At 46.3% G+C, this 25,967-nt stretch overlaps 1 protein-coding gene across 1 annotated transcript in view; it reads left to right on the forward strand.

Annotated features, from left to right (window-relative positions):
- LOC146809065 (B-cell receptor CD22-like) overlaps positions 1–25,967 on the forward strand; it is a 554,422-nt gene that overhangs the window by 438,083 nt on the left and 90,372 nt on the right. Inside the window, exon 6 of the mRNA XM_085614284.1 lies at positions 6,958–7,218. Coding sequence (XP_085470410.1) covers positions 6,958–7,218 — 261 coding nt within the window. The remainder of the gene's footprint in view (positions 1–6,957; positions 7,219–25,967) is intronic.

Below are 25,967 nucleotides of genomic sequence, written 5' to 3' on the forward strand. Positions count from 1 at the left end.
TTACTTTAAAACAATGAATAAACTATTATTTGTAATTTATTTAAAAAGTTTAAAATTATATAAAAATAAAAAATTATACATATCAATAATTTAAAATGTATCAAAAAAAACATTCCATAATACATTAAAATATTTAAACTTACATTTCCCAATACAATCAGTGCAACAGTAGGGAAAGTGTTGGATAGCAGAAAGGTAAAAAATATTATTTCCACCCAATAGGTACAACAGTAGGGAACATTTTGGATAGCAAAAGGGTAAAAATGACTATTCCAACTCCTATGAGTGCAACAGTAGGGAAATTGTTATAGCGGAAGGGTAAAAATTACTATTCCCACACCAGGAGAGTGTAAAAGTAGGGAAAATGTTGGCTAGCAAAGGGGTGCAGATTACTATTCCCACTCCAATGTGTACAACAGTAAGGAAACTATTGGAGAGTGAATGGGTAAAAATTACTATTCCCACTCCAGTGAGTGCAACAGTAGGGTAAGTGTTGGATAGTGGAGTGAGTTAATTTACTATTTCTACTCCAGTCAGTGCAACAGTAGGGAAAGTGTTAGATTGCGGAAGGATTCAATTTACTATTCCAACTCCAGTGAGTGCAACAGTAGGGAAATTGTTGAAAAATGGAAGGGTAAAAATTACTATTCCCACTCCTGAGTGTGCAACAGTTGGGAATGTGTTGGATAGCGCAGGAGTAAATATTACTTTTCCCGCTCTAATGAGTACAACTGTAGGTAAAGTGTTGGATAGTGAAGGGGTAAAAATTACTATTCCCACTCCAGTCAGTGCAACAGTAGGGTACGCGTTGGATAGTGGAGAGATTACATTTACAATTCCAACTCCAGAGAGTGCAACAATAGGGAAAGTGTTGGATAGGGGAGGGGTAAACATGACTATTTTCACTCCAGTGAGTGCAACAGTAGGGAAAGTGTTGGATAGCGAAGGGGTAAAAATTACTATTATAATATCACACCAAGGATCTAAGGGAGTATAAAAAGAACATATCTCTTCCACTTCCAAAATGATAACTCACAAAAAATATGTTCTATTCAAATTTGAAAATAGAGTGGTGAATATGTGAAAAAATGTCACTTTTAATGGAAAATAACCCTCACTCACCCGAAGGTGACATGCTTCATTATTGGGCTCCCTCCGCACATCATGCCCGCAAGGTCCCTGATGTGGGCTACAACTCCCCACCAGATATGATGAGTGGGGAGGAGCTGAGGTGTTTTAGGAAAAGGGGACACCTCAAAGTGATTAGTGAGGGAGGGACAGAGTGCAGTGAAATTGTATGTGAAGGTTAAAACTATCTCAAGGGCGCCAACAATTTTATTCTATAGTGTCTATGGATAGAATTAAAAAAGCAGATGATAGGAGGTTCAAAGCAAATATACCTCCTCAGAGGTCAACATGTTTCTGCCTATCACAGACTCCGATGGAGTACTCGGGCATTCTTCAGGACCAAAAAATAAATTGAACTAGTCACTCTGTAAATTGTGACACATTCATATGTGAAAAGATGGAATACTGAACGTATTTTGAAGCAGACGCCAGCGACTTGATTGATTACTACACCTTCTCCATCTAAAACAGATGGCGCAGCAAACATTGTGGTGTTTGCTGCAGACTGCAGCACACGCTGCAATACAAAATATACACATTTAAAACATCCATGCACTATGCAGCAGGCACCATGTGGTACCTACCGCATGGTGCAGGGATGTTTAGGGGGCACCATGGGTGCCCCCTAAGCCCACAGCAGAGGTCTAGGGGGAAGGGTGCCCTGCTAGGGGCCCCAAAGTCACTTTCTGCCTGCCTTTTCATGGCAGGTGAACCGCCATGAAAGGGCAGGCAGAAAAGAACATCCTAACCCCTATGGCAGTGCCTGAGCACACACTGTCGTCCTTGCAGTGAATAGGAGTCCGACCGCTGCCCTGGCGGGATCCTTGATCCTGTCGGACGTGGCAGTCTTTTCCCCGACAGCCGAGCCCTGACCGCCTACACCCTAATGTGGCAGTCAGATCCTATGGGCTGGATGGCGGTGGGATTGCCACAGGCGTCCTGACGGTGGCCGACCCACCACCATCATAATCAGGCACTCACTTCCATGGATGGAAGAGACCTAAGTGTGTATGTTAGAGACAGTTCAAGAGCACTCTTCAGTGGAATGAGTTTAACTGAAACCCAAAGTCATGTTGGTTCAGGTTTGTGCAGTATAGAAAGGTGATGGACGGAAAAACAGGAATCCATATGTGGGAGATGTAGGCCACCAGATGTGGTAGGTGCATGCAGTGTGAGTGGTTTTGGATTGTGGTCATTCCCAAATAAACAAGTTAATAACAGTGTTAATCCAGAGCAGTATGACATTGTATATAAATGAAGCAGAAGGCTGAACAGGTAATTATTTCAGGGAGCAGCTATAATTTTCACTACTGTAACTTTCCCCATAAGAAGAGTTGAAGATGTGACCTTATCATACAATTGCTTCATGTTTTCTCTATCAACGGATTCAAGTTGTGTTCTATTATCCATTCCAGCCCCTATTAACAAGAATGTCAAGATTTGTGAGCTTTCTCTAAACCAGTCTCGCATTATAGTCACTGAGAGGCAACTTTGTCAAAGTAAGGGCAGGTGGTTGCACTTTTCCCAGTTCATCATATAAACTGAGAATTATGAGAAGATTTTTATTAAGGACATTAAAATAGGGTTAGAAGTATTGAAGTTAATAAGGGTAAGTAAGAAATTGTCAACATAGAGAAATATTTTGTCCTTTTGAAGATGTGAAGATACAAATGGCACTTGAAAAGCAGAATACCTGCAGTGAGGGGTTCAAGAGCAAGGTGAAAGAGAAGGGTTCACTCTAGCCCTGCCCTATCCAGTATAAAAAGTATGCTCATGCGACTCGATGGAAAGCCTTCTACACATTGGATGAGAATGCAATAATATGCTGCTGTTGATCCTCGGAGTACCAAAGATGATCTTAGGTAATCCCAGGACAAAGCGACATGTGACTGTTGTACTAATGAAGGAATAACTTTGCTGTCTCTAGTGGCTAGGACTTTGTTCTGTACCATTACGCTAGGTTGATCAGAGATGTCAGCCAGTCAGGCCTGGGTGTAGTTTGCGGAGTTTCACTATGTGGAACTCTGCGAAGTGACAAAAATCTCAGCGGAGTTCCGCAAGTGGCAGAGTTGAGTGCAAACTGCCATTCGCGCTGATCTTCCTGCTGCTCGAGTAGAAATTCTACCTGAATGGCAGCTCAAGCTCACCAACTTACTATTTGCGAGGGGGAAAAAAACCCCGCTGCACTACACAAAGAGGAGTTTTCTGCACTATGCGAGCTCTGTGGAGCGTGGAGTGCATAAAAGTCCGCAAACTCTGCAAACAGAGCAGAGTTTACCGCCCAGTCCTACATCCAGTAAGTAGAGCATTTAACGGGGTTTTCCCTTCTTTAAGTACAAGAAAAAGAATTGCCTAATTGGAGATTGGTTATAGTGAGCTGGACTCTCTGAAACATTTACTTTGATAATGCACCAATGTCACACACAAATTACCTCAATTTTATCTACTTCCTGGAATGTGTTTAGCTCTCAAAATTACTTTAGCATTGTTGAAAGTTTGAATTTGTTTAGCAGTTTCAATAAAATAAATAGTAAGGTGTCTGTGCCAGCCCATCTGATATATTTATAGAGCAGATGGACCATGTGTGAAGGGCAAGTAGATTTCATTAAAAAAAAAAATCCCTTGTACAAACAGATGTTTTTGATAATCCTACACTCCTGGCCAATGGTAGAAAGCCCCACTACATATTTTGGAGTGAATGGTAGTTTGATGATGGTCTTACTATACATTGTCATTGTGTGGTAGTGGTGGGTACCCATGTATTGTGATGGATGGTGTCCTTGAATGGTAGTGAGTGTCACTGCAACTTGTGCTTATTGTAGATTGATAATTGCTCAGTGAAGGTGGTGAATGATTTTTGTTGGGTGTCTTATCTGTATTATAGTGATGACCACACTGGTCAAGTACTGGTCTGGCCAGATCTTTGTTAATGTAGATTTCTATGTGTTTGATCTCCTCTGAAAGTAAATGCAAGTGAGGCTTGTTTTTGATTGTCATATATGGTGTATGTCAGTGAGCACAGCTGATTTTGTTTCCCTGAATCTGTTGTCAGTGTAGCTTCTGTTTTACATGCTTGTTTTGCATCTGCAAGAGCAGCTTCTTTTTCTGAGAATGTTGTGTGCGACTGTTCAGCTCGCCTGTTTTCTGAGGATGTGGTGAGTTGGTAAGCATAGCTGTTGTGCACCTGCGAATATAGTGTTGCTAAATATGATGTGCACTACTGTGAGTGACAAATTAAGCGCACCTCTGTGTATTAATATCGTGCATCGGTATGCTGAAAAATGATGTGGTGCATGAAGAATATCTCCAAATTTGCTGTGGGATTTCCTTTCTGTGTCCAAGGGGTGTCGTGTTACTCTTTGTCTTTTGTGCTGCAATATTCGTCATTGTCCTCTAGGTTTATTATGGTGGAGCATTGTGTCCTTTGGTGCTGGACTCTTTAAAGGGATCTTATTATGTTATTGTTGTGTGCTGTGTTAGGGAGTTATGGGAGAAAGGAGAATCTGTATTTTTCTGCTTAATGTCTGAATGTGAACAGATAGTTTGTGGAGCTGTGGGTCTTCTTGCCAGACACATAATGCATGATCTAGATTTCCAGCGAATGAGTGAGTCTGGGTGATTGGTCAGTGGACAGAGGGATAGAGCAGGGACATCCACCGGCCCATGTAGAAGGTGAGCATATCCTCTTGTTTACTTTGTGCAACCTGATTAAAGGACAGAGTTAAAGTTTCTGTCTTTGTAGATTTATATACATGATCTGCCATGAGTGATGATATGTATATTTGTACAGTGCACAACTCGCCCATGAAGGTATACTGGCCCTGAAGCAGGAGGTGTATGGGATGATCCAGGGTCAGGGCTAGGTGAAGAGCCAGATCTTTAGTTTTCTGTGGAATTCAAGGACTCAGGAGAATGCTCTGACATGCAGGTGGTTCCAGGCTTCACGAGCGAGGTAGTGAAGAAATAACCACCAGATCTGGTTCTGTGTATGCCGGGGTGTGTGTGCAAGTAGGAGTCTGGCTGAGCTGAGGTGTCAATTAAGTTATTAGAAATGTATGTGCTTGTTCAGATACCTGGAGAAAATGTTCTGTCATTCTTTGTATGGGTGTGTGAGGAGTTTGAAGAGTGCTCATTTGGATTGGGAGCCAGGAGAGCACTCTGATTTCTGGGGGATGTAGGTTCAGGTTTGGTGGTTGAGATTGAGTCTGGCCACTGAGTTTGTTATGGCCTGGAGTCTTCTGGTCAGTTGAGCGTTGATTCCTACAGAGTGTATTGAAGTAGTCCAGCTTGCTGGTGTTGAGGGCTAGGGTGACGGCTCAGCAAGTGTTGATGGGGAGTCATTTGAAGATCTTCTGGAGCATCTTGAGTGTGTGGAAGCAGGAGACAGAGACTACATTCACTTGGCTGGTCCTGGTGAGTTAGTTTTAGATTACTTTTCCAAGGTTCTTTGCATGGGTTGCAGAGAGGGGTGTGGGTCCGAGTTCAGCAATCCACCAGGTGGAATCCCAGAGTGATGTGTATTTACCAAAGATTACTACTTATGTCTTGTCTGTGTTGAGTTTGAGGCAGTGGTTTTTCATACATCTGACAACATCAATCATGCAGGCAGACAAATGTTTGGCATCTTGTTGGGAAGGGAGAGTATGCGTTGGATGTCATCAGCATGGGGTAAGTTGTTGATTCCATGGGTGTGGATGATGCTTTTGAGTGGAGTCATGTAGATGTTGAAAAGAGTATAGCTGAGTGAGGACCCTTGTGGGACTCTGCAGAAGAGGCTGATGGTGTCGGAGGTGAAGGGAGCCAGGTTGACTGACTTTGTGTGACCTGTCAGGAATGGGTAAATCCAGCAAACTGCAGGACATGAAATGCAAGCTTTGTGCAGTTGTTGGATAAGGATGGAGTGAGAGACTGTGTTGAAGGCTACAAAAAGATCAATAGGAAGAAGTCTGCTGTATCACCTCTATCTATAATCATTCAGATGTATCTGTGGCAGAGCCTTTGTACTGTAGTTGGGCCTGAATCCGGGCGAGTGGTGTCGAGGACGTGGTTGTCAGTGTGGTGGGTGGTTAGGCATTTGTTTATCATCTTTCTATGACTTTTGCCAGGTTGGTCAGAAGTTGGCTAGCATCTTCGGATCTGCTGGGGGTTTTGTAAGGAGAGGGAGAACTGAGACGTGTTTCTAGGTGTCCAGGTAGGTGGTTGTGAAGATTGAGTCATTCAGGATAGGGGTGAGGGCTGTGTTGATGGTGCCCGGTCTCATGGTGAAGATGTGGTTAGGTCAGGGGTCTGAGTGTGATCCAGAGTGTATGAAATGCATGGTGGATGCAATATTTTCAGTGGCACAGCTGTTGCGCATGTTCCTATGACTCTGCATGACTAATGGGGAAACAGGGTACCAGACTATAGTAACTAAATGGTTGTCTGACATAAATATCCTAAATATTATTTACAAAAATATCACCCCATTACAGTTAATAATAGAATATCTACATCTAATATTTTTGTAAACAATATATAGGACCAATATTTGTCAGACAATACTTTTGCTAGTACTATTCTGACATGTAACTCAATACGGCTCAGACACTGCTGAAAGCTTGTGGCATGTACATGTAAATGTAAATAGTACAATTGTGCAGGCCCACCAAAGATCCATGCAGACTAAGGCTCATGCCAAATTGATTCCCAGATTGATTACTGCTTGAAAATGTATCTGAAACTGAAAGGCAGAAATATATTCCTAGTTATGAGTTGGCACTGCACAGCCAATCATCTGAGATTGTTAATGTTTGCGGACATTAATATAATTAATTTCCCCTTTTAACACAGATGCTGCGAAAGGTGTAAATGCTGTTCTGTTTGAGGACCCACAGGAAGGAAAACCAATGGAATTTTCATGTGCGACGAAGAGCAGCAACCCAAAAGAGACTCATTTTACCTGGTATAAAAATGAAGAGGTGATACAAGAGCAGGAAGGTAATACGCTGAAGATTGAGAGTACAGCCATGGATGATGCCGGTGTCTACCGCTGTGTGGCCCACAATGCACTGGGCAGCACCTCTTCTGCACCTGTAACTGTCAACGTCAAAAGTGAGCGTGGTTTCATCCATACCTTTTAATATTTAAATATTTTAAAATTTTACGGAAATTAGTGTTGGGCTAGCATATAACAATGCAGGGGTGTGTGATTGTATTCCAAGCAGTGGTATGATATGGTTTAAAATAGAGTGGTGTGAAATGATGGGATCTTGAGATGTGTAATGTGGATGTTGTGTGGTTGAAGATTTTAGTAAAATATGTGTCAATTATTTTTTCAGACATGAGAGGGGATGTAGTGGAATGCTATTAGGTCAGGTGAAATAGTGTTGATTGAAGCATGTTTTGATGATGTGGTATGTGGTGCGAATTTGGTGTGATATTTTATAGTATGGTCTGATATATTGTCACACTGTATAGTGTAGCGTTTTGTATCGTGCCATGTGATAAGGTGCCTTCTCTAAGGATGTGATTTTATGTGATGTGTTTTGCTTTCCTGTATAATATACATTGTGTGGTGTAGTGTAGTGTGAAGAGATATAGTGTTGTGTGTTTTGCCTGGTATGGTACCAAGAATCGTAGTGTATCCTGTGGTGGAGTTCACTTGTGTTAAATTATGAAATTTTGAATCGTGTGTTCTGTTGTTATGCTGTGTGGAATATTAGGTGGTTGGATTATGTACTATGGTGAGTCATGATAAATGTGTGATTTATGATGAAAGAAATGCTGTAGGTATGGTCTAATGTGGTGGGATAACTTGCTGCATGGTTTGTTATGGCAGTGAAGATGCTCTCATTGGTTAATGTGTGAGATGGGGTTTGGTGTAGAATGTGTTGGATACTATGTTACTGCTTCCTCTGTTATGGATGGTGAGTTGTGGGTTTATGTGGTGTAATGTAATGTAGTGTTGATGGAGCAATATGTTGTGGTTTCATATTCTGAACATCAGAAATGGTGAGTAATGTGTGGGGTGGTGTACTGAAATCTGGTACTATGTTGTGATTGGTATGCTTACCTGCAAGTTTAGTGGGTGTGGATGCCGTGCCATGAGGTATGGGCTCAATCTTTTTGGTCCAACTTGTGAGAACCATACGATCACTGATAATATTTGATATATTACTTGTAGAGCACAGCATACACTAGATGGGAAATATTGATCAGATAATGGCAGGTGAAATCTGCAGAATAGGAATCTCTTCAAAGGTTTACTAAAAGAGAGCTTTTTGTGAAAACAGTTTATGTAGATCGGCTGATCATTCCATGGTGTAGAACCTTAATGTGATGACATAAACGGGAGCGCTTAGTCCATTGGGCACATAAATGTAAGAGTGGGATTCAGAGTGCTGAGATGTAGTACGTCTGCCTGGAGAAAAATAGCCTATCAAACAGAATTGAGCAAGGCCGTGGATTTTTGAGGGCATCTGGCAGAGGACCTTTAAGTTAATCTTTACATGTATTGGTAACTAATGAAGACTACTGAGTTCTGAATCCTCTGCAGCTTTTTCCGTGCGGCATGCTGGAGACACAAATGCAATGCTAATGCAATAGTTGATTCTGGCGAGAACACAGGTAGAAGCCACCTTAGCCCGGAGATCAGATTGACGAAAGAAATCACCTCATACAGAAGTAGGCTTCGTGCACATTGATAGGTCTCCTTTAAAATTTGAAGTCCAAGCATTCCCCCACGGCTCTATAATGTCACAGATTGACTGACAGACTAGCTTGCAGCATTTGCACAAGCACAGTACCTGAAACATCCCATGGTGCGGAGATGCAAACATATTCAGTGGAGATTCTATTTCATGTTAGGCTTACTTAGCAGAGCTTTTCTTTGGAACAGAGAATGTAAGAGGATCAAACTGAGAGGATAAGGCAGAGAAAGAGCAAAGTGAAGAGACAGGAGAATAGAGAACCAGAAGAGAATGAATAGAGGCCTATGGGGACATTTATACACCGGTATAAGTGGGATGCAGGAGTTTCATACTTGATGACAAATGAAACTCAATTGGAAATACAAGGTGAACTCTGGATACTGACATTTCATAGTGCTTAAGAAACCATAAAGCGGAGCCAACTAGCATGCAACAAGGTACTGGGCTTTTCGTGACTATGTCACAGCTCCTTGTGCATATTCGGTGAGACCTTGAAAATCAGTTGTGGAGTGAGCCCCAGAATATCTGACTTTCCACTAAACAGGAAATATGCTTTCAGTGCTCTGAAATATACTTTAGTTGGCATAGCCATTATGCAAATTACTAATAACAAAGAAGATGATGATATTGTGACTGCACAGTATGTGGCAAATTAACTTATTGCTTTGGCATTGTACGGTTTTCATGATATATTCTGCTGTTTGAAAACATTACATCCACAACAGTAGTGCTGAATGAGATACATATGATACATTAGCATCACAATGCCATTTCCAAGATTAATAGCAGTCATGAACGAGATGGTATGCCCAATTAGGAGTGGTGTTACAGTGGAGAAGGCCCTATCCAGGCCCAATTCTTCGATTCTGGCCAGGCTTTCTTTCTCTTCAGCATGGTATTTTTTCCACCTAGAACACTGATTAACAAAATGTGGAGCAAAATTTACAAGAGTAAGTTACTACTGCCAGAAAGAAGTCATAGTAAGTCCAGAGCCACACATAGCCAACCATTTATAGCGCAATACCCTCCCATAGAAAATAATAGAGGATGAGGCTTAAAATAGAGCGCCATAATAAAAATTAATTCATTTGTTTTGACTTTTTAAATGAAAAAAAACCAAATATATATATATATATATATATATATATATATATATATATATATATATATATATATATATATATATATATTCACTGAACAAAACATAGGTTTCAGGGACGTTATAGTTAGTTGGACATTTCACTCATACAAAACTATAGAAATTCCCCCGTTTCAGATAGGTGAGCTAACTATAACTCGCAGTCCCCACAATGCATGCTGATGATGTCCCATATTACATTATTCATGACCTGGTCAGTGACATCACTGATGACATCACTGATGACATCATCCAGTGACTGTGTTTCTATAAAATGTAAATATGTTTTATATATATATGCCAATGTGTATTGAAGAATGAATGAGTGTATAAGAGTCAGGATGGATGATTTAGTAGGTGTGTGACTGACTGTATAAGTGAGTGATTAATTGTGTCTTACTGAATGCATGTGTTAGTGACTAATACAGACATTCACACAGTTTAGTTTGTCAGTTGGTGTGTAAGCGGTTCCATGTGTTGGTGAGTACCTAAATGAGGATCTATATTATTAGTTATTGATTAGTTGTTTGAGTATTTCTATGGGTGCCTGAGTGTCTGTGTGGGTAGGTGGGTGTAGCGTCGCGCTACTAAAGAAACCACAGACACGGCGAGATGAAATCACGGAGCTTTATTCCTCTTATCTTACACCACCACTGTCCCTATTCTGACTGCCCTTCTCCCTGACGCTCCTCCCCTTCCTCTGACCTCTTGGATCCGCCCTCCTTAACCACTAGACTGCTGGCTATTCTACATCTCCCCTTTTCTTCATAAAATGACAGAGCAACAGTGCTCTAGTCCATCTCTTCGATGAGTCTCCGGGGTGGCCGGATCTCCCGACGTGGCCGCAGTGACGGGGTCCCGGTGGACGCACTCGCCACTGGCTCCCTTTGCTGACCGTTGTCCCCAGCAGTGAGAAGGTCATGTTCTTCACCTGCCGGTGGGAGAGTCATGTCTCTCCCTGATCCGTTTGTGTCCTGCAGACACTTCTTGAAATGGGAAACATTTCTTGTTATTCTGCGGTGCTCAGATTCTGCGGTTAACATGGTGCCCTTCTGGCGGGTAACCACCAGTGGCTCATCACGGAACCGGGAGTCAGTTTTCTTCCGCTGTTCTTGTTTGACGAGAACAAAATCCCCTTCATGCAACGACGGAGACCTCGCCCTTCGTTTTGCATCAGCATACGATTTCATTTTGTCTTTATGGTGCTTGTCCGTCGCTACTATTTCCTGATGGAGGAGGCCCGGTGATACAGCTTGCAAAGCGCCTTCCCATGTGGGGATGCGGTTCCTCATTGGGCGCCCTAGCATGAGGGTGGCAGGGCATTGTCCAGTAGTCGAGTGTGGGGTTGTCCTGTATGCTCTGAGAACTTCCGTCAGAGCGACCTGGAGTTCTTTCTTCTCGGCGGATGCCTGCTGAAATGTCCTTTTAATCGTGGCCATGAACCTCTCAACAGTGCCATTTGCTTGGGGCCAGAGCGGCGTGACTTTCCGATGTTTGAAGTCCATGTGCTTTGCAAAAGCGCTGAATTCCTGTCCATTGAACGGGGGCCCATTGTCTGTTTTGACCTCTCTGGGGACCCCCCATGTTGCAAATACATCGTCTAGTACTTTTAGAGTACAGGAGGCGCTGGTAGATGAAATCATTTGAGCTATGGGAAAGCGCGAGTATTCATCAATTATGACGATCACATATTGGCCGGACTGCAGTGGCCCATAGAAGTCCATGGCGATCTCTTGCCATACTCCGCTGGGTAAAGTGGTCATTTGCAGCAGTGCCGGTGGATTGCATTGGCTGGTTAGCTGACAGAGATGACAGTCTTTTAGCGTGGATTCTACCATCTGATCCAGGAAAGGGAACCAGACACGTTCCCTTAAGGCTCTCTTCATGGACACCACCCCTCTATGTCCTTCATGAGCCAAGTCGATGACTCCCTGTCGCAGCTGCCTGGGGATGACGAGTCGGTGACTTCTTAGAATGATTCCTTCCGTGGTGACTGAGAGCTCCTCACATACATGCCGAAACGCCTGTATCTCCTTCCGGATGGTCGCATCAGCGTCTTCTTCTGGTGTCATGTGTCTCCATTTATTCATGCGGATCCGGTGTACCACTGATTTCAGAATGTCGTCCTGAGCAGTGGCCTCCCGAATGGCTTCCATGGGGATGGCCGGTGGCAGTGCTCGATCAGTCACGAAGTGAATATATTCCTCGGCAATCGATGGACTCGATTCCACAGATGGTTGAGGGTGACGAGACATATAGTCAGCGGGGTTCTCCGCCTTCCCTGGTTTATGAATAATTGTGAACGTGTACTCCTGAAGCCGGAGACCCCATCTCTCAATTCTCGGCGGCATCTTGGACTTGGGGTTGCCGTATATGGTGAGAAGCGCCTGATGATCCGTAATCAGGGTGAAGTGCTTGCCATAAATGAAAACGTGGAAATGTTCGCACGCCCACACCACCGCAAGACTTTCCTTCTCCGGCTGTGAGTATTTCTTCTCAGGATCCGACAGGCTGCGGCTGGCATATGCAACGATCCTTCTCTGATCAGCGTCATCATCATATTGGGCCAGAATGGCACCCAAGCCAACAGGGCTGGCATCGACAGTGATTTCTGTTTTCCGTCGTGGATTGAAATAGGACAGGCTGTCGGCCGACTCCACCGCCCGTTTTATCTCCTTGAACGCCCTCTCACACTCAGGTGTCCAGTCAAACGGCTGACCGAGTTTGGTCAGGACTCGAAGTGGGTGGCTGATGGTCGCGTAGTCCCGGATGTAGCGGGCACAATAGCTGGCCATTCCTAGAAAGGAACGTAAATCATTGACATCCTGCGGGCTGTTGGTGTTATTCAATGTCGCAATCTTATCCGGGTCAGGCTTCATGCCCTCATCAGAGAAGATATGACCAAAGAACTTCAGGGTGGCCTTGTGAAATTCACACTTCTCTTTGTTCAGCGTCAGATTTGCGCCCAGCAGGGCATGGCAAACACGATCAAGAGCGATGTCATGCTCAGTGACGTCCGTTCCATAGACCAGGATGTCATCGCTGTAGTTCAGCGTGTTCGGAATGTGGTGGATGACTTGGCGGATGGCTTCCTGAAAAATCTCCGCAGCGGACGAGACACCAAAGCTCAGCCGTTTGTACCGGAACAGCCCTAGGTGCGTGGCGAATGTGGTGATGTAGCGAGACTTGACATTCAGTTCCAACTGGTGATAACCTTTATTCAGGTCCAGCTTTGAAAACACCCTTGCGCCATTGAGAGCAGCGATCATATCGCTCAGGTGAGGTCCGGGGTGTCGTTCACGCTCAATTGCGGTATTTGGCAATCGCATGTCGACGCACAGTCTCACTTTGTTGGGGGTCCCTTTTTTCGGCACGATGACCACTGGGGATACCCATGGCGTCGGTCCCTCAGTGCGCTCGATGATGTCTGCTGCGAGCAGGTCCTGAAGTTCCTCTTCAACTGCCTGTTGTAGATGATAGGGAACCCGTCGCGGGTGCTGCGCAACAGGCCGGACTTGTTCATTGATGTGCAGCCGAACCTGGCAACCTCTCAGCTTGCCCAGACCCTGAAAGAGTTCAGGAAACTTGGTGACATAGTCCTGTGTGTTGTTGACGTTGAAAAGAATCTCCACCAAATGAAGTCGTTCGGCCGTGGGGAGGCTGAGGAGGCAGTCGGCCTCAGGCCCTTCGATGACGTGTATGACCGCCTGTATGGTAATGGTGCCATGCGTGAGTGTCGTGTGAAATTTGCCCAGGCAAGGAAGTGGTTTGTCAGACATCCACGTGAACACGCGGACCGGTGCAAACGTCAGTGGAGGCTTCGGGACCATTTTGTCGTGCTCTGTAACTGGAATGTAGTTCAGTGACGCACCGCTATCCATGACAAACTTGGTGTTGTGATTCCCCACCTTGATGTCTAGTCGCGGATATTTCTTCAGCTGATCGGGATCTGCGATCATGTTCAGATACTCCACTGTGTATGCAGAGTCTCGGGAGGATGATGAGGAGCTCGAGTCCCGGGACGGAGATCGTCGGTCCCAACTCGACCGGCGTGATTCCCGGCTGGAGTGAGATGAGCCGGGGGACCGCACAGTTTCTCCTTGAACCGCCCGTATGTGATGTTTTCGGGTGCCTGATTGGGACGACCTCGTCTGCTCGCTTCGCTTGTTTCGGTGATAGTCCCCACACATGGCCTCAAAGTGATTTGACCGCCCACATTTCCTGCACCGCTGACCCATGGCCGGGCAGGTGCCCACATGAGGATAGTCACGTCCACACCGATAACACCGCTTAATCCTTTCAGTCTTCTTGTCTCTTCGCCGGGCGTCCCGTCTTCCATACTCCGGACGCCGTTGGTGAGACGATCTGCTGGACCTCCAGTTGTTCTCGGGGGAGTATTTCCTTCTGTCACTCGGGCGTGCCTGAACACGATGCGCTTGCTCATGGCTGACAACGTGACCTGTTTCAATGGTGGCAGCATGTTCCTCCGCCTGATCGTAGATGCGAGTCATCTCTTCAATCTCCTCTAGATCATGAGGCTTCCGCAATAGCCGCCGCCGAAGTGTCTCTGAGTGGCAACCTGTAATAATTTGCGATTTGATGGCCGCCTCCGGCGAGAACCTTTCAAACTCGCAGTATTTCGACAGCCGTCGCAGTCTCATGATGAACGCACACATCGCCTCCTCCTTTCCTTGGCGTGCTTGATGGAATGCATGGCGCTCGTAATCGACATTTCTTTTGTGAAGGAATTTTTTGTTCAGTGCGTTCCGCACATCGTCATATGTCCCTGTTTCAGCCGACGGGAGGTCCTTTATTATTTTGCTTATTTCTCGGCCTGCGAGATTGCGAAGGGCAATGAGCTTCTCTTCGTCTTCCGTCACCTTGGATCCCTCAATGTAGTCCTCAAAATCCTCTAACCACTCCTGCCACTTGGGGCCCATGCTCCCTCCTGTGGTCACAGTCAGGTATTCCGGGGCTCGCAGGTGCGATCCTCCCACATTCCGTCGTGGTGACGTTGCCATTTCCTCGACGTCTTACTCCTATCCCCTTTATTAATCTCGGTTCATGTTGTGCTCTCGCTAATGCTTGCTTGCTTGTTCGTGCCAACGCGTCTTTATTTCGTTGTTCTTTTTTTTTTTTTCGTCAGTGTTCGTTCGTTTGCATTTACCAGTGCTTACTTGATCCTGCCAATGCTTGTTTGCATTTACCAGTGCTTACTTGATCCTGCCAATGCTTGTTTGCATTTACCAGTGCTTACTTGCTCTTGTCAATGCTTGTTCGCATATACCAGTGCTTGCTTGATCTTGTCAATGCTTGTTTGCATTTACCAATGCTTACTTGCTCCTGTCAATGCTTGTTTGCCTTTCCTTCGCCAATGCTTGTTTATTTGGTCTTGCCAGTGCTTGCTTCTACTGTGGCGTGCCTGACTTTAAAATGGCCGCTCCCACACGTCTTAGGGGTCTGTCTCGAGAGCCTGCCTGACTCCAAGATGGCCGCCGTCCCTGCACGCACGAGGTTTCTTCTCACTGCCCACACTCAGTCCTCTTCATTCTGGACTCACCAGCGGTCATCCTCGGCTGGTGGCACACCTCCAGTCCTGCTCAGCATTCACTGCTGCCACTTAGGTGAGATCGGGGTGGGCTCCCGCCTCTTCCTGTCGTTTCCCGCGATCTTCGTCACACTGGCATGCCGAAGCTCACACATCAAGCGTGAGGTTTGCCGGTATCGAGCTCTCTCAGCTCACACCGTAACGCGCTCGACAGCGCTCGCTGCTGATCTCCCAGGGACAGCGTCTCAGGTGCTGGGGCACTCTTCCCACAGCTTGGGTGTACGACGGGTTTGGGGTAGGCTCCCAACTCTTGCGCTCACAGCGCTTGCCCGGTTACACGCGTCCCGCGTGCAGCGCGCTCCAGCTCAATCGGCTCCACTCGCCTTCACACAGTCTTGTGGTCAGTGGGGTTGGTGGATCCCACCCTCGTCGCCAGCTGTAGCGTCGCGCTACTAAAGAAACCACAGACACGGCGAGATGAAATCACGGAGCTTTATTCCTCTTATCTTACACCACCACTGTCCCTATTCTGACTGCCCTTCTCCCTGACGCTCCTCCCCTTCCTCTGACCTCTTGGATCCGCCCTCCTTAACCACTAGACTGCTGGCTATTCTACATCGGGGTTGGGTGTAATTATCCATAAATGTGTGAGTGGATGATTCACTGGGTGTATAGGTTCAAGAGTGCATCTGTGAAGAGCTGTATGGATGGGTGAGTGTTGGACATGGCCCTTATTGTCCTAACATTTTTCACTTTTCCCACTAGCCTTTTTTACTGACAAGGTGTGTCTGAACTGAAAATAATAAATGTTGTGCAATGGTGTACGCACCTTTATTTCCACCATTGTAGAAATGGCCCTTTGTAAAATGTCACTTTTAAAATGGACATTTCTGTCTGCTTGTGCCGCCTGCCTGAGGTGGGTTGGCGGTCTAGTGTTTGAAGTGTTTGAAGTGACAGAGTGCCCTACATCTCCCCCACAGTGATAGTTGGGACTGGAACTGCCAGGAACCTTCTAGAAGGTTCTAGCTCTTTCTGGTAGGTGGGGTGAGGGGTGTATACATAGCGGAGCTGGGATGCCATGTGCTCAGACTGAGCGTGGACCTGAAAGAGAGGGGATACTCTGCCAGGAGGTACCGCCTCATGGGCCTGTGTGCTGGCACCTATGCCCAACTGTACCCCTCTACTGTCCACAGGGCTAGTGAGAGCCCCCTTACTGGAGTGAAGACCGCTGACCGCTGACCACTTTATGGGGGATGACTGTTCCTAGGAACTGCGGCCCTGTACTGATGAGTGCCGACTGACCGCTGATCTTACCCAGTAGTGCCTGATGCTCTTCTACCTAGCACCTTGTAAGCGCTACTACTGTGTCCTGCCTGCTGGCTAGTGCCTGGGGAAGAAGAGCACTTTATCTTACTGCCCAGGAGGTGAGGAGCTGACACCTGCAGCACTGGGCTGCGAGAGCACTATATTTCAATTGACTGTGCTAAGCGGTACCCTGAAAGGACTTGCCACCAGCGCCAAGACTGGGAAGTGCTGGAAACAACAAGGTAAAACATGTACCACCCAAGCGCTCTAACGCTGGAAACTACCGCCTTCTGTCAGCGCTGTTCCAAGTAGGCGCTGCCCCCCAAGAATCTGCTGCTGTCTGCTGGCGCTGTACTGGCGGACTGCTGCTGTGTGCCCAGGACCTGCTGGCACCCTGCCTACCAAGCGCTGTGCTGGCGCGCTCATGCAATGCTCCCTCCGCGCTGAAATAAGGAACGCGTCTGCCCAAGATCACCACCGCTGCCCGGGTACCTGTAGGTGAGCGCTGTCTGCCTGGGAATTCCGCCGCAGCCCCTCGTGACAAGACAAGAGATGACGCCGTGGCCAGTATCACCGCCGCCGCCCAGGCACTCAGGGGGAGGATGGCTGCATGACCCGAAATCCCCCCGGAGTGAGGGGAGGGCAGCAGCAGTGTCTGCTGAGGCCGCGCTAGGCCTGAGAAGCGCGGCGAGAGCGGGTGCCCACCCCACTGTGGTATTTCTTAAAAACGGGAGCCTACCCCAAATTGCCCCGCAAGAAGAATCTCACCGAAATCACCGCCGCGGGCCCAGAGCCCACGCGGAAGCTAGGCACCTCTGCCTGACTGTAGGCAGGGCTGGGACGACATCAGGAGCCGGCCGGAGCCAGGAAGTGGGGTGGATAAGAGGACGGGAGCCTACCCCATCTCTACAAGTCGAGCCAGAAGTCCCGGGCCACCGAGGGATGGCCCGGGTGAAGAGAGCCCCAGGTTGCTGAGAGACCGAAGCGGAGCCCACCCCGCCGGTCAGTGCCCCCGCGAGTGAAGCAGCACCAGAGGCGAGAGGAGGGAGGCCACAGAAGCTGTCTGGAGCCTTGTGCCCTCCCTATTGAAGTCCCGGGTCCCAGGAGGGGGCCCAGGTGAAGACGGGAGGGGCGCCGTGTTGGCGGGGCTCTCGTGAGTAGAGGAGAGCCCCGTGTGTGTGGTAGCTGCTGCCGGGATGCCTCCGAGACACCTGCAGCCCCGAGAGCCCGGTGAGTGGGGCTCAGCTTTTACCTGGTGGGGCGGTGGAGTCGGGGCACATTGCCGGTGCCTGCCCCCTGTGGCTGCACTGTGGATACCCCGGTGCCAGTATACGTTTGGGGCATTGGTGGATTCTAGAGTCCCGGAGGAGGGGTTCCACCTGTCCCAGTACGGGACTGACTTGGTTGGACACAACTGCTCCACTGGACAGTGGGCAGTTGCAATAAATGGGGCACACGGTGCTTATGCTTGCAAGGCCTAGTGCCTCTTATTATTTATGTACAGGTGCTTTATGCTACGGCTATGCCTGTGCTAAGGGGATTTACTCTAATGCATTTATGCTGGTAATGTTTTCCCCCAAATTGCTAATGTGTTTATATGCATAAAGGTGCTGTCGATGCCCTAATGTGCCTAATGTACTTACGCCTATAGTTATGCAAATGTGTTTATGCCCAAAGCTTCCTGTGTAGGTCCACTTGATTTATGCTAATGTGTTAATACTAATGCTTTTATGCTTATTGCATTGTTGCTAAGGTTTATGCTGATGAGATGCTCACACGGCTGATGGTTTTGAGCATAATGTGACTGATGCCTACTACTAATGCCAGGCAGTGACGTTTTCATTCTGCGCCCACTGCAAATGTCATTTAGGCTCCGACTGAGATGCCTTACGAGATTAGGCCTAATGTGCATGTCATGTTATGATGCCCATATGTTTAAGCTTAATGCCTTCATGCTTGCATGTTTATGCCAATGCTAATGTGATGAGGCCTAAGGTGTTTGTGCCCATGGTGATGCCTACTGCATGTGATTTTGCCTAATGTCATGCCATGATGTTTTCATTGCAGGTTTGAGGCTAATGCGTTCTATGCCCACAGGGTATACCTAAGGCTATGAAGTTTATGCCTACGGTTACGTTTCTGCTGGTGTCAGGCATAATGTGCCTGATCTAATGTGTCCTAGGCCTAATGGGAATACCTGCTGTATGGTTCTATGCCTAAGGAAAGGCCAAGGGGGTTTAGATTCAGGCCTGATCAACCAGTGATTTATGTATATCAGGATACCCTGCTAAGTTCATGATCTTGCCAGAAGGTACTGGCGGGTATACCCTTATTGCTGGTATTTTGCATTTATTCCACGTACTCTTGTAATGGTTCTGGCAGCGGCCCGATTGGCCCTGCCTTGTAAATAGTCCCCTTTATACTGCTACCCGGTGCCAGTTGGCACAGTGTTACATCTGTGATTACCTGATGGCGTGTTCTGCATAATATGTATGCTGTTTTTTTCACATAACCTGGTGTGGTCTCTTTTTGTAGTGCGCCTGGTGTGTCCCCTGTGAGTGTGCTGCGCAGATGCTTTGCACATTTCCTCTGGAGTTTGGCCCACCCGCTCTGCACCATGCTACTCCATTTCTAACAGTATGGGTGTGTAGGTGAGTAAATGGATGCCTCAGTGGTACATGTGTGAGTAACTGCATTTGAAAGGCAGTATATGTGAGTGTTGGAGTGTATAAATGACTATATGTGAGAGTGAGTGATTGTGAGAGTGGCTGTATGGATCAGTGTGTGCTTGTATTAGTTATAGTATTAGAGTGTAAGTATGTGTTAGTATGTCATTTGAGATGTCATCAGTGATGTCATCAGTGATGTCACTGACCATGTCATGAATAATATAATATGTGACGTCATCAGCAGTGCATTGCGGGGGCGCGAGTTATAGTTAGCTCAACAAAAAAGAAAAGGGAAGGTGCACTCAAAATGAAGTCAGTCAGTCCAGTCCAATATAATCCTAGAGGTTCCTTCATTTATTTGGTTCAATTTAGAGAAACAGCACACAGCTAACGCGTTTCGTCACAAAAGTGACTTCGTCAGGGTATTCGCACATCCAATAAATATGTTGGAACGAATAAGTAGATCTAAGTAGATACTTAACGCGCTTCACAATCTGGCAAAATAGGCCATGAATCAGTCAAAAGCGAAAATTTAAAAGCAAACTGTCCGAGACATTTTTATACGTATATTCAATGGGCAGTGGTCTTGTAATCACTTTCCAAGTGTGAAGTATAGTTCCATAAGTTCAAGAACTAAAATCGTTCCAACATATTTATTGTATATGCGAATGCCCTGAAAAAGTCACTTTTGTGACGAAACGAGTTGGCTGTGTGCTGTTTCTCTAAATTGAACCAAATAAATGAAGGAACCTCTTGGATTATATTGGACTGGACTGACTGACTTCATTTCGAGTGCACATTCCCTTTTCTTTTTTCCTGTGATAACTTCTTTGAGTTTTTTTCATCCACGAACGGCGGATGTATCAAGTGTTCTGCACCATTAATCTATTTACTGTAACTTTGGAATGAGATGTGCTTAAACTTGGTCAGCCGTTTTGCTCGTTTCTGTTATTTAGCTCAACTATCTATAATGGGGGAATTTCTATTGTTTTGTATGAGTGAAATGTCCAACTAACTATAACATCCCTGAAACCTTTGTTTTTTTCAGCGAAATTCTAAGGTTTTTTTTAAATTTCTAACTATAAAGTGCCTGAAACCTATTTTTTTCAGTAAATTTTAAAGATTTTTTAAGTGCTAATTTCTAATTATAATGTTCATTAAACCTATCTTTTTCTTCTGTGTTTTTAAATTATCATCCCATTCTCACCCTGGTCAAAACTGCAAATCTCACCACTTTTCTATCAATACCTTGCGCCAAAAAAATGGCCACAAATGAGAGCCACAACTAACGCTAATGATATGCAAAGTAGGCGTTCCCGTGTGAAAAAAAAACTAACATATCACTTCCCCATATTTTCAACGACCAGCCAAATCTGCAATGCGATCCAAAAAGCAGGCAATAAGCCGAGTTAGCAGTAAGAAATTAACATCAGCCTTTAACTGGTGTAAGGAGGTCGACTATCTACAGCGTGAATTGGACCCAACTTACAGCCACATCTAAATACCAACACTTGATACAGCTACTGATCATGCAGCTCCGACACCCAAAAAGGCCACAACACCCACCACCACAATGACCTCGCCCCCGGACCACCCCACTAAAACCACTGAGGCAGCGCAACACAGGACAACGGACCTTCCCAAAATGCCATGGGCCCTCACCCACACAATAGCTGAATGTTGGGAGATGTGGGAACCAAGTATGTGTGAAGGAGGCAAGTCACCCATCAATAATAATACACACATTACCAAGTGTAGCAGTGATGTGCTGGACAGACCTCACTATGCAAAGCACAAACCTCTCCATGTGGACATATACTACTGATATTGGTAGTGTTGTACACAGTGGACGCAACCATGTTACCTCAGGCAATGGGGAAGATCTCGGTCATGTAGCTGTGTTGTCCCCCCTGGAAGCGTAAGCGGAGTGGGCTGGTCTAACGTACGGCACTCCAGCATAGGAGTATGAATAAATAGGCTGGGGCTCTGGGCGTGGTTCACTTTTGGGAAGGCCAAAGCGTCTGCCAGAGCGGCGACTCTCACCCTGCCACATGGCTGCCACCATGACCGCGGGCTTCCTCGACACAGGCCCCCTGCGAACCCCAGCGGCACAGCACCGCAGACTTATGTCTGTACAGACTACTGCCTTCGATCTACACTGCGGGCAGCAGGGCTCACAATTCAGATGCAGTGGCGATTGCAGATGATGCAGTCCAGTAGGCAAGACACATTGCTCCCAGTGCTGCCCGCCCGGACCACGCATCATCGCAGGCTGCGCACACGCTGAGCGCCAAAGGTACTACTAACTCAGTGCACCATAAGTCATCGGAAGGAAGAGTGAACAGTTTTATGTCAGCAGTGAGGCATACTATCACTCGAAAATCGAATTGAGACAGAATTCAATAGACAAAAGACATTGGTCCCAGTGCGGCCCCCCCCCCCCCCCGACCACGCATCATCGCAGGGTACGTACACGCTGAGAGCCAAAGGTACTTCTAACTCAGTGCACCATAAGTCATCGCAAGGAAGAGTGAACAGTTTTATGTCAGCAGTGAGGCATACTTTCACTCGAAAATCACCTAAAAATACTTATAATATAAAAAGAACAGAAGAATCGAAGTACATTAATGATTACAATCCACTAATTTTGAAGATGTGGAATGCAAATATGAACATACAATATGTTACAGATTACTACATTGCTGTTCCTCGCATTTTATCCAAATGGAAGTCCATACCTGGAAAACATATGTCTATATGAAATACTGCAACATTATAGTTTTAGAAAAAATGTTACAGAAAAATTAAATGAAGGGAAATATGCTGTAATTGGATCTGATGATTGCCAAAGGAAATTTGATTAATCACAGGAAATTAAGTTGTGATACTCCAGATAAGAGAGTTTTTCCATTTAGCTCTTCTGCAACTCTTCAAACCTTGGCGGACTGAAATGGAATTACTTGGAGATTTTGACTGCTATGAAGATTCTTTCAATGCTTTTAAAGACATTGCTACCAGTGCGGCCTGCCCGGACCACACATTATCGTAGGGTGCGCACACGCTGAGTGCTTCAGGTGCCACTAACTCACTGTACCACAAGTCATCGCCATGTGGACTTATAAAGGCAGAATTCAGTAGGCAAAAGACCTTTCTCCCAGTGCAGCCCGCTCGGACGACGCATCATCGCAGGGTGCACACACGCTGAGCACTTCAGGTGCCACTAACTCAGTGCACGACAAGTCAATGCCACGTGGCCTTATTGAGGCAGAATTCAATAGACAAGACATTGGTCCGAGTGCGGCCCCCCCAGACCACGCATCATCACAGGGTACGTACATGCTCAGCGCCAAAGGTACTTCTAACTCACTGCACCACAAGTCATAGCTACATGGCCTTATTGAGGCAGAATTCAACGCTAGCCGCAACACATGGTGCCACTAAACCTGTTCAACACAAGCCGCAACAAGTGGTGCCTCTAACTCTGTTCAACACAAGCCGATCACACATGTGGAATTGTGTCCTGAGTCCTGAATGGCAGTGGCCCCAAGTCCCTGGCACCGACCACAGCACCAGACTCCCTTTGATCAGTTAGGCATATTTCCATATGCAAGGCCGGCGACACGTGGTGTCACTAACCCTGTTCAACACAAGCCACAACATATGGTGCCACTAGTCCTGTTCAACAGAAGGCGGCGACACGTGGTGCCATTAACCCTGTTCAACACAATCCGATCCCACATGTGGAACTGTGTCCTGAGTCCTGAATTGCAGTGGCCCCAAGTCCGTGGCAGCGACCACAGCACCAGACTCTCTTTATCAGTTAGGCATATTTCCCTATGCTAGGCCGGTGACACGTGGTGCCACTAACCCTGTACAACACAAGGTGCGACACGTGCTGCCACTAATCCTGTTCAACACAAGCCGATCCCACAAGTAGAACTGTGTCCTGAGTCCTGAATGGCAGTGACCCCAAGTCCGTGGCAGCGACCACAGCACCAGACTCCCTTCAGTTGTATTTGTTGTTGTTTTCTTTAAATAAAATGTTTTATATGTAAATCTATACATGGCTAAGATTTTTGTTTGTCCAACCGCACAGGGACACTTCTGGGCCCAAGAAGGTTGTTGGAGGTATGTTGGTAATGTGGGAAGAGGGGGGGTTACCTGCTGATGTGGGGAGAGGCAGCGTGAAAGGGGTATTTCTCACAGAAAGAACTACGATATGTTTTCAGAAATGCCTCGGACAGATGCCAGCTGACGGAATGAATCACAAAATGGTTTTTCAATGCTTATGTAGTGTGAGTTATGAACAGTTCGCACCTAGGCTCACAGAGGGACAACTGCGGCCCGTCCGCTCAACTCACAGACGTAGTACTACGAGCCGTCCGCTCCCAAAGGAACAGCAGTGTAGTAGCTCACAGAAGTACAGGCACAGTAGCATACAAGCTCGCAAAGGTAGAGAGCTGCAAGCCGACGGACTGGCTTCTAACAGCATAGCTGCGAAGTGGTGATGTTGGGCAGAGGGAGCGTGAAAGAGTTATCTCGCAGAAACAAAGCTCTGGTATATTAAATTGCCCCCGAGACCTTTCTTTTATATTTTCACTCAATGCGAGAAAGCGCGCTTTCTGACCAAGACCTTTCTCCCTGCCAAATTTGGAGTAATTCCGTTCACCAGTTTGACCTGTAGCCTTGTCTAAAGTTTTTATTGGAAAATCCATTGAGAAAAGACGAACCCCCCACATAGCTACCTGTCGCAGGCGTACTCAATGTTGGTGTGCAGGTCAGTGTTCTAGTTGTCAACATGTCACGGCCACTCCCTGAGAGCAGGTTTGCACACGCACCACAACCATTCGGCACATGCGTCACAAGCCTTGTGACCACGCAAATATAATGGATCGACAACGTCACATCCATTATTGCCGGTGGTGACTGGATGGCGGACGCTCCACTGGTCTCAATTATAAAGAGTCCATGAAAAGTTGCACAGAGGGTTAGTTGCACCCTGAGCTGTATACCGTCAGGGATCTACTACCACGTGCGCACACTTGAGTTGCACAGGGTTAGTGCCACCCAAAGCTGATGTGGCCGTCAGGGGCCTACCACCACGTGGCGCTGACTTGCGTTGCACAGGGTTAGCGGCACCAAAAGCTGATGTGGTCTCTGCCATTGAGGACTCAGGACTCAGCGACATCTGTGAGATCTGCCAGGCCGCGGTGAAGCTGATGTGGTCTCCGCCATTCATGACTCAGAACTCAGCGACATCTGTGAGATCTGCCGGGCCACGGAGCTTTGACGTGTACGTGGAGTGCCCACTGGTAGACACCACGATGGCAGCAGGTAATTACTTCCCTCTCTTCACTCTCTCTCTCTCTTTCTTCCTTCCATTCCTTCTCTTTCTCTATCTCCCTTCTCCCTTTCTCACTCCCTTTCTTTCCTTACCTCTCTTTTTCTCTCTAGCTTTTTTTCCTTCTCTGTGTCTCACTCTTTTAATATGTGCATTACACACATCCTTATTTTGTGCTTTATTTTCCAGGCTGTGTCGTCGACATTCATGGTCCCGACAGGAGTCTTCCGCCTTGTTGTTTTGTGTTCAGTTTGGTAAATGTAGTTTATCCTTTATATATACGTTTACGGAAAAAAAATGTTTTGAAAAAAAAAATCAATAACGTTTTTGGTTGTTACTTAAGAGCTGTGTGACTCTTTCTTGTTCTTATTACTGTTATTTCGTGGTGTCCACCATGGTGTTAAATTTTGGGGCAGTTATCACGCCAATATTGGTGATGTCTGCAGTTTGCACCAGCTTCTGAAAAGTGTGTTAGATGTATCTCAACTTTAGTTGCATTAACGTGCTGATAATGAAATGCAGAGTAGGCGTTCCCGTGCAAAAAGACAGGAGGTGCACCTTTGCGATTTATTCTAAATACTAAAATCCTGTATTGAATTGCACTGTGGTAGTGGGTGCACTTACAGTGTACACACAAAATCAATGATGAAATGTCATTGTATTTATATTGATTGAGAATAGTGGGTCAGGTAATGGATCTTGACGGGATACACTGCCCCGTTTGTTTATTTTTCTGTACACTAAAAAAAATACATCACAACTTTCACAACAACTGCGATGCGAAACAAATTCTGGTGATAAGCCGCGTTGGCACCAAGGATTTTATACCTGCTTTCTGCTGGTGTTAAGCAGGACGACTACCTGCAGCATGAAAGGGAACACAGCCAAGAGCCACACCGAAACACCCACAGGTGCCATAGAGTAAATGAGCATGATACATGGATATCCATGATGTCTACAAAACTCATCGCAACAACCCCAGGACTGCCAATGCCCCCCGAACCTGCATCTGAGCATGTGTGTCGATGTGGTCATCGTGTTAGCATGATAGGCACGGGCCCTGCAACATCACAGTGTCAGCGGAAGTTACCATGTCACCTTAGCGTTGGCAGTGAGCCTGGACATGTTGCTACGCACGCATCCTCCTGCA

This window comes from Triturus cristatus, chromosome 7, assembly GCF_964204655.1.
Source record: "Triturus cristatus chromosome 7, aTriCri1.1, whole genome shotgun sequence".
NCBI lineage: Eukaryota > Metazoa > Chordata > Amphibia > Caudata > Salamandridae > Triturus > Triturus cristatus.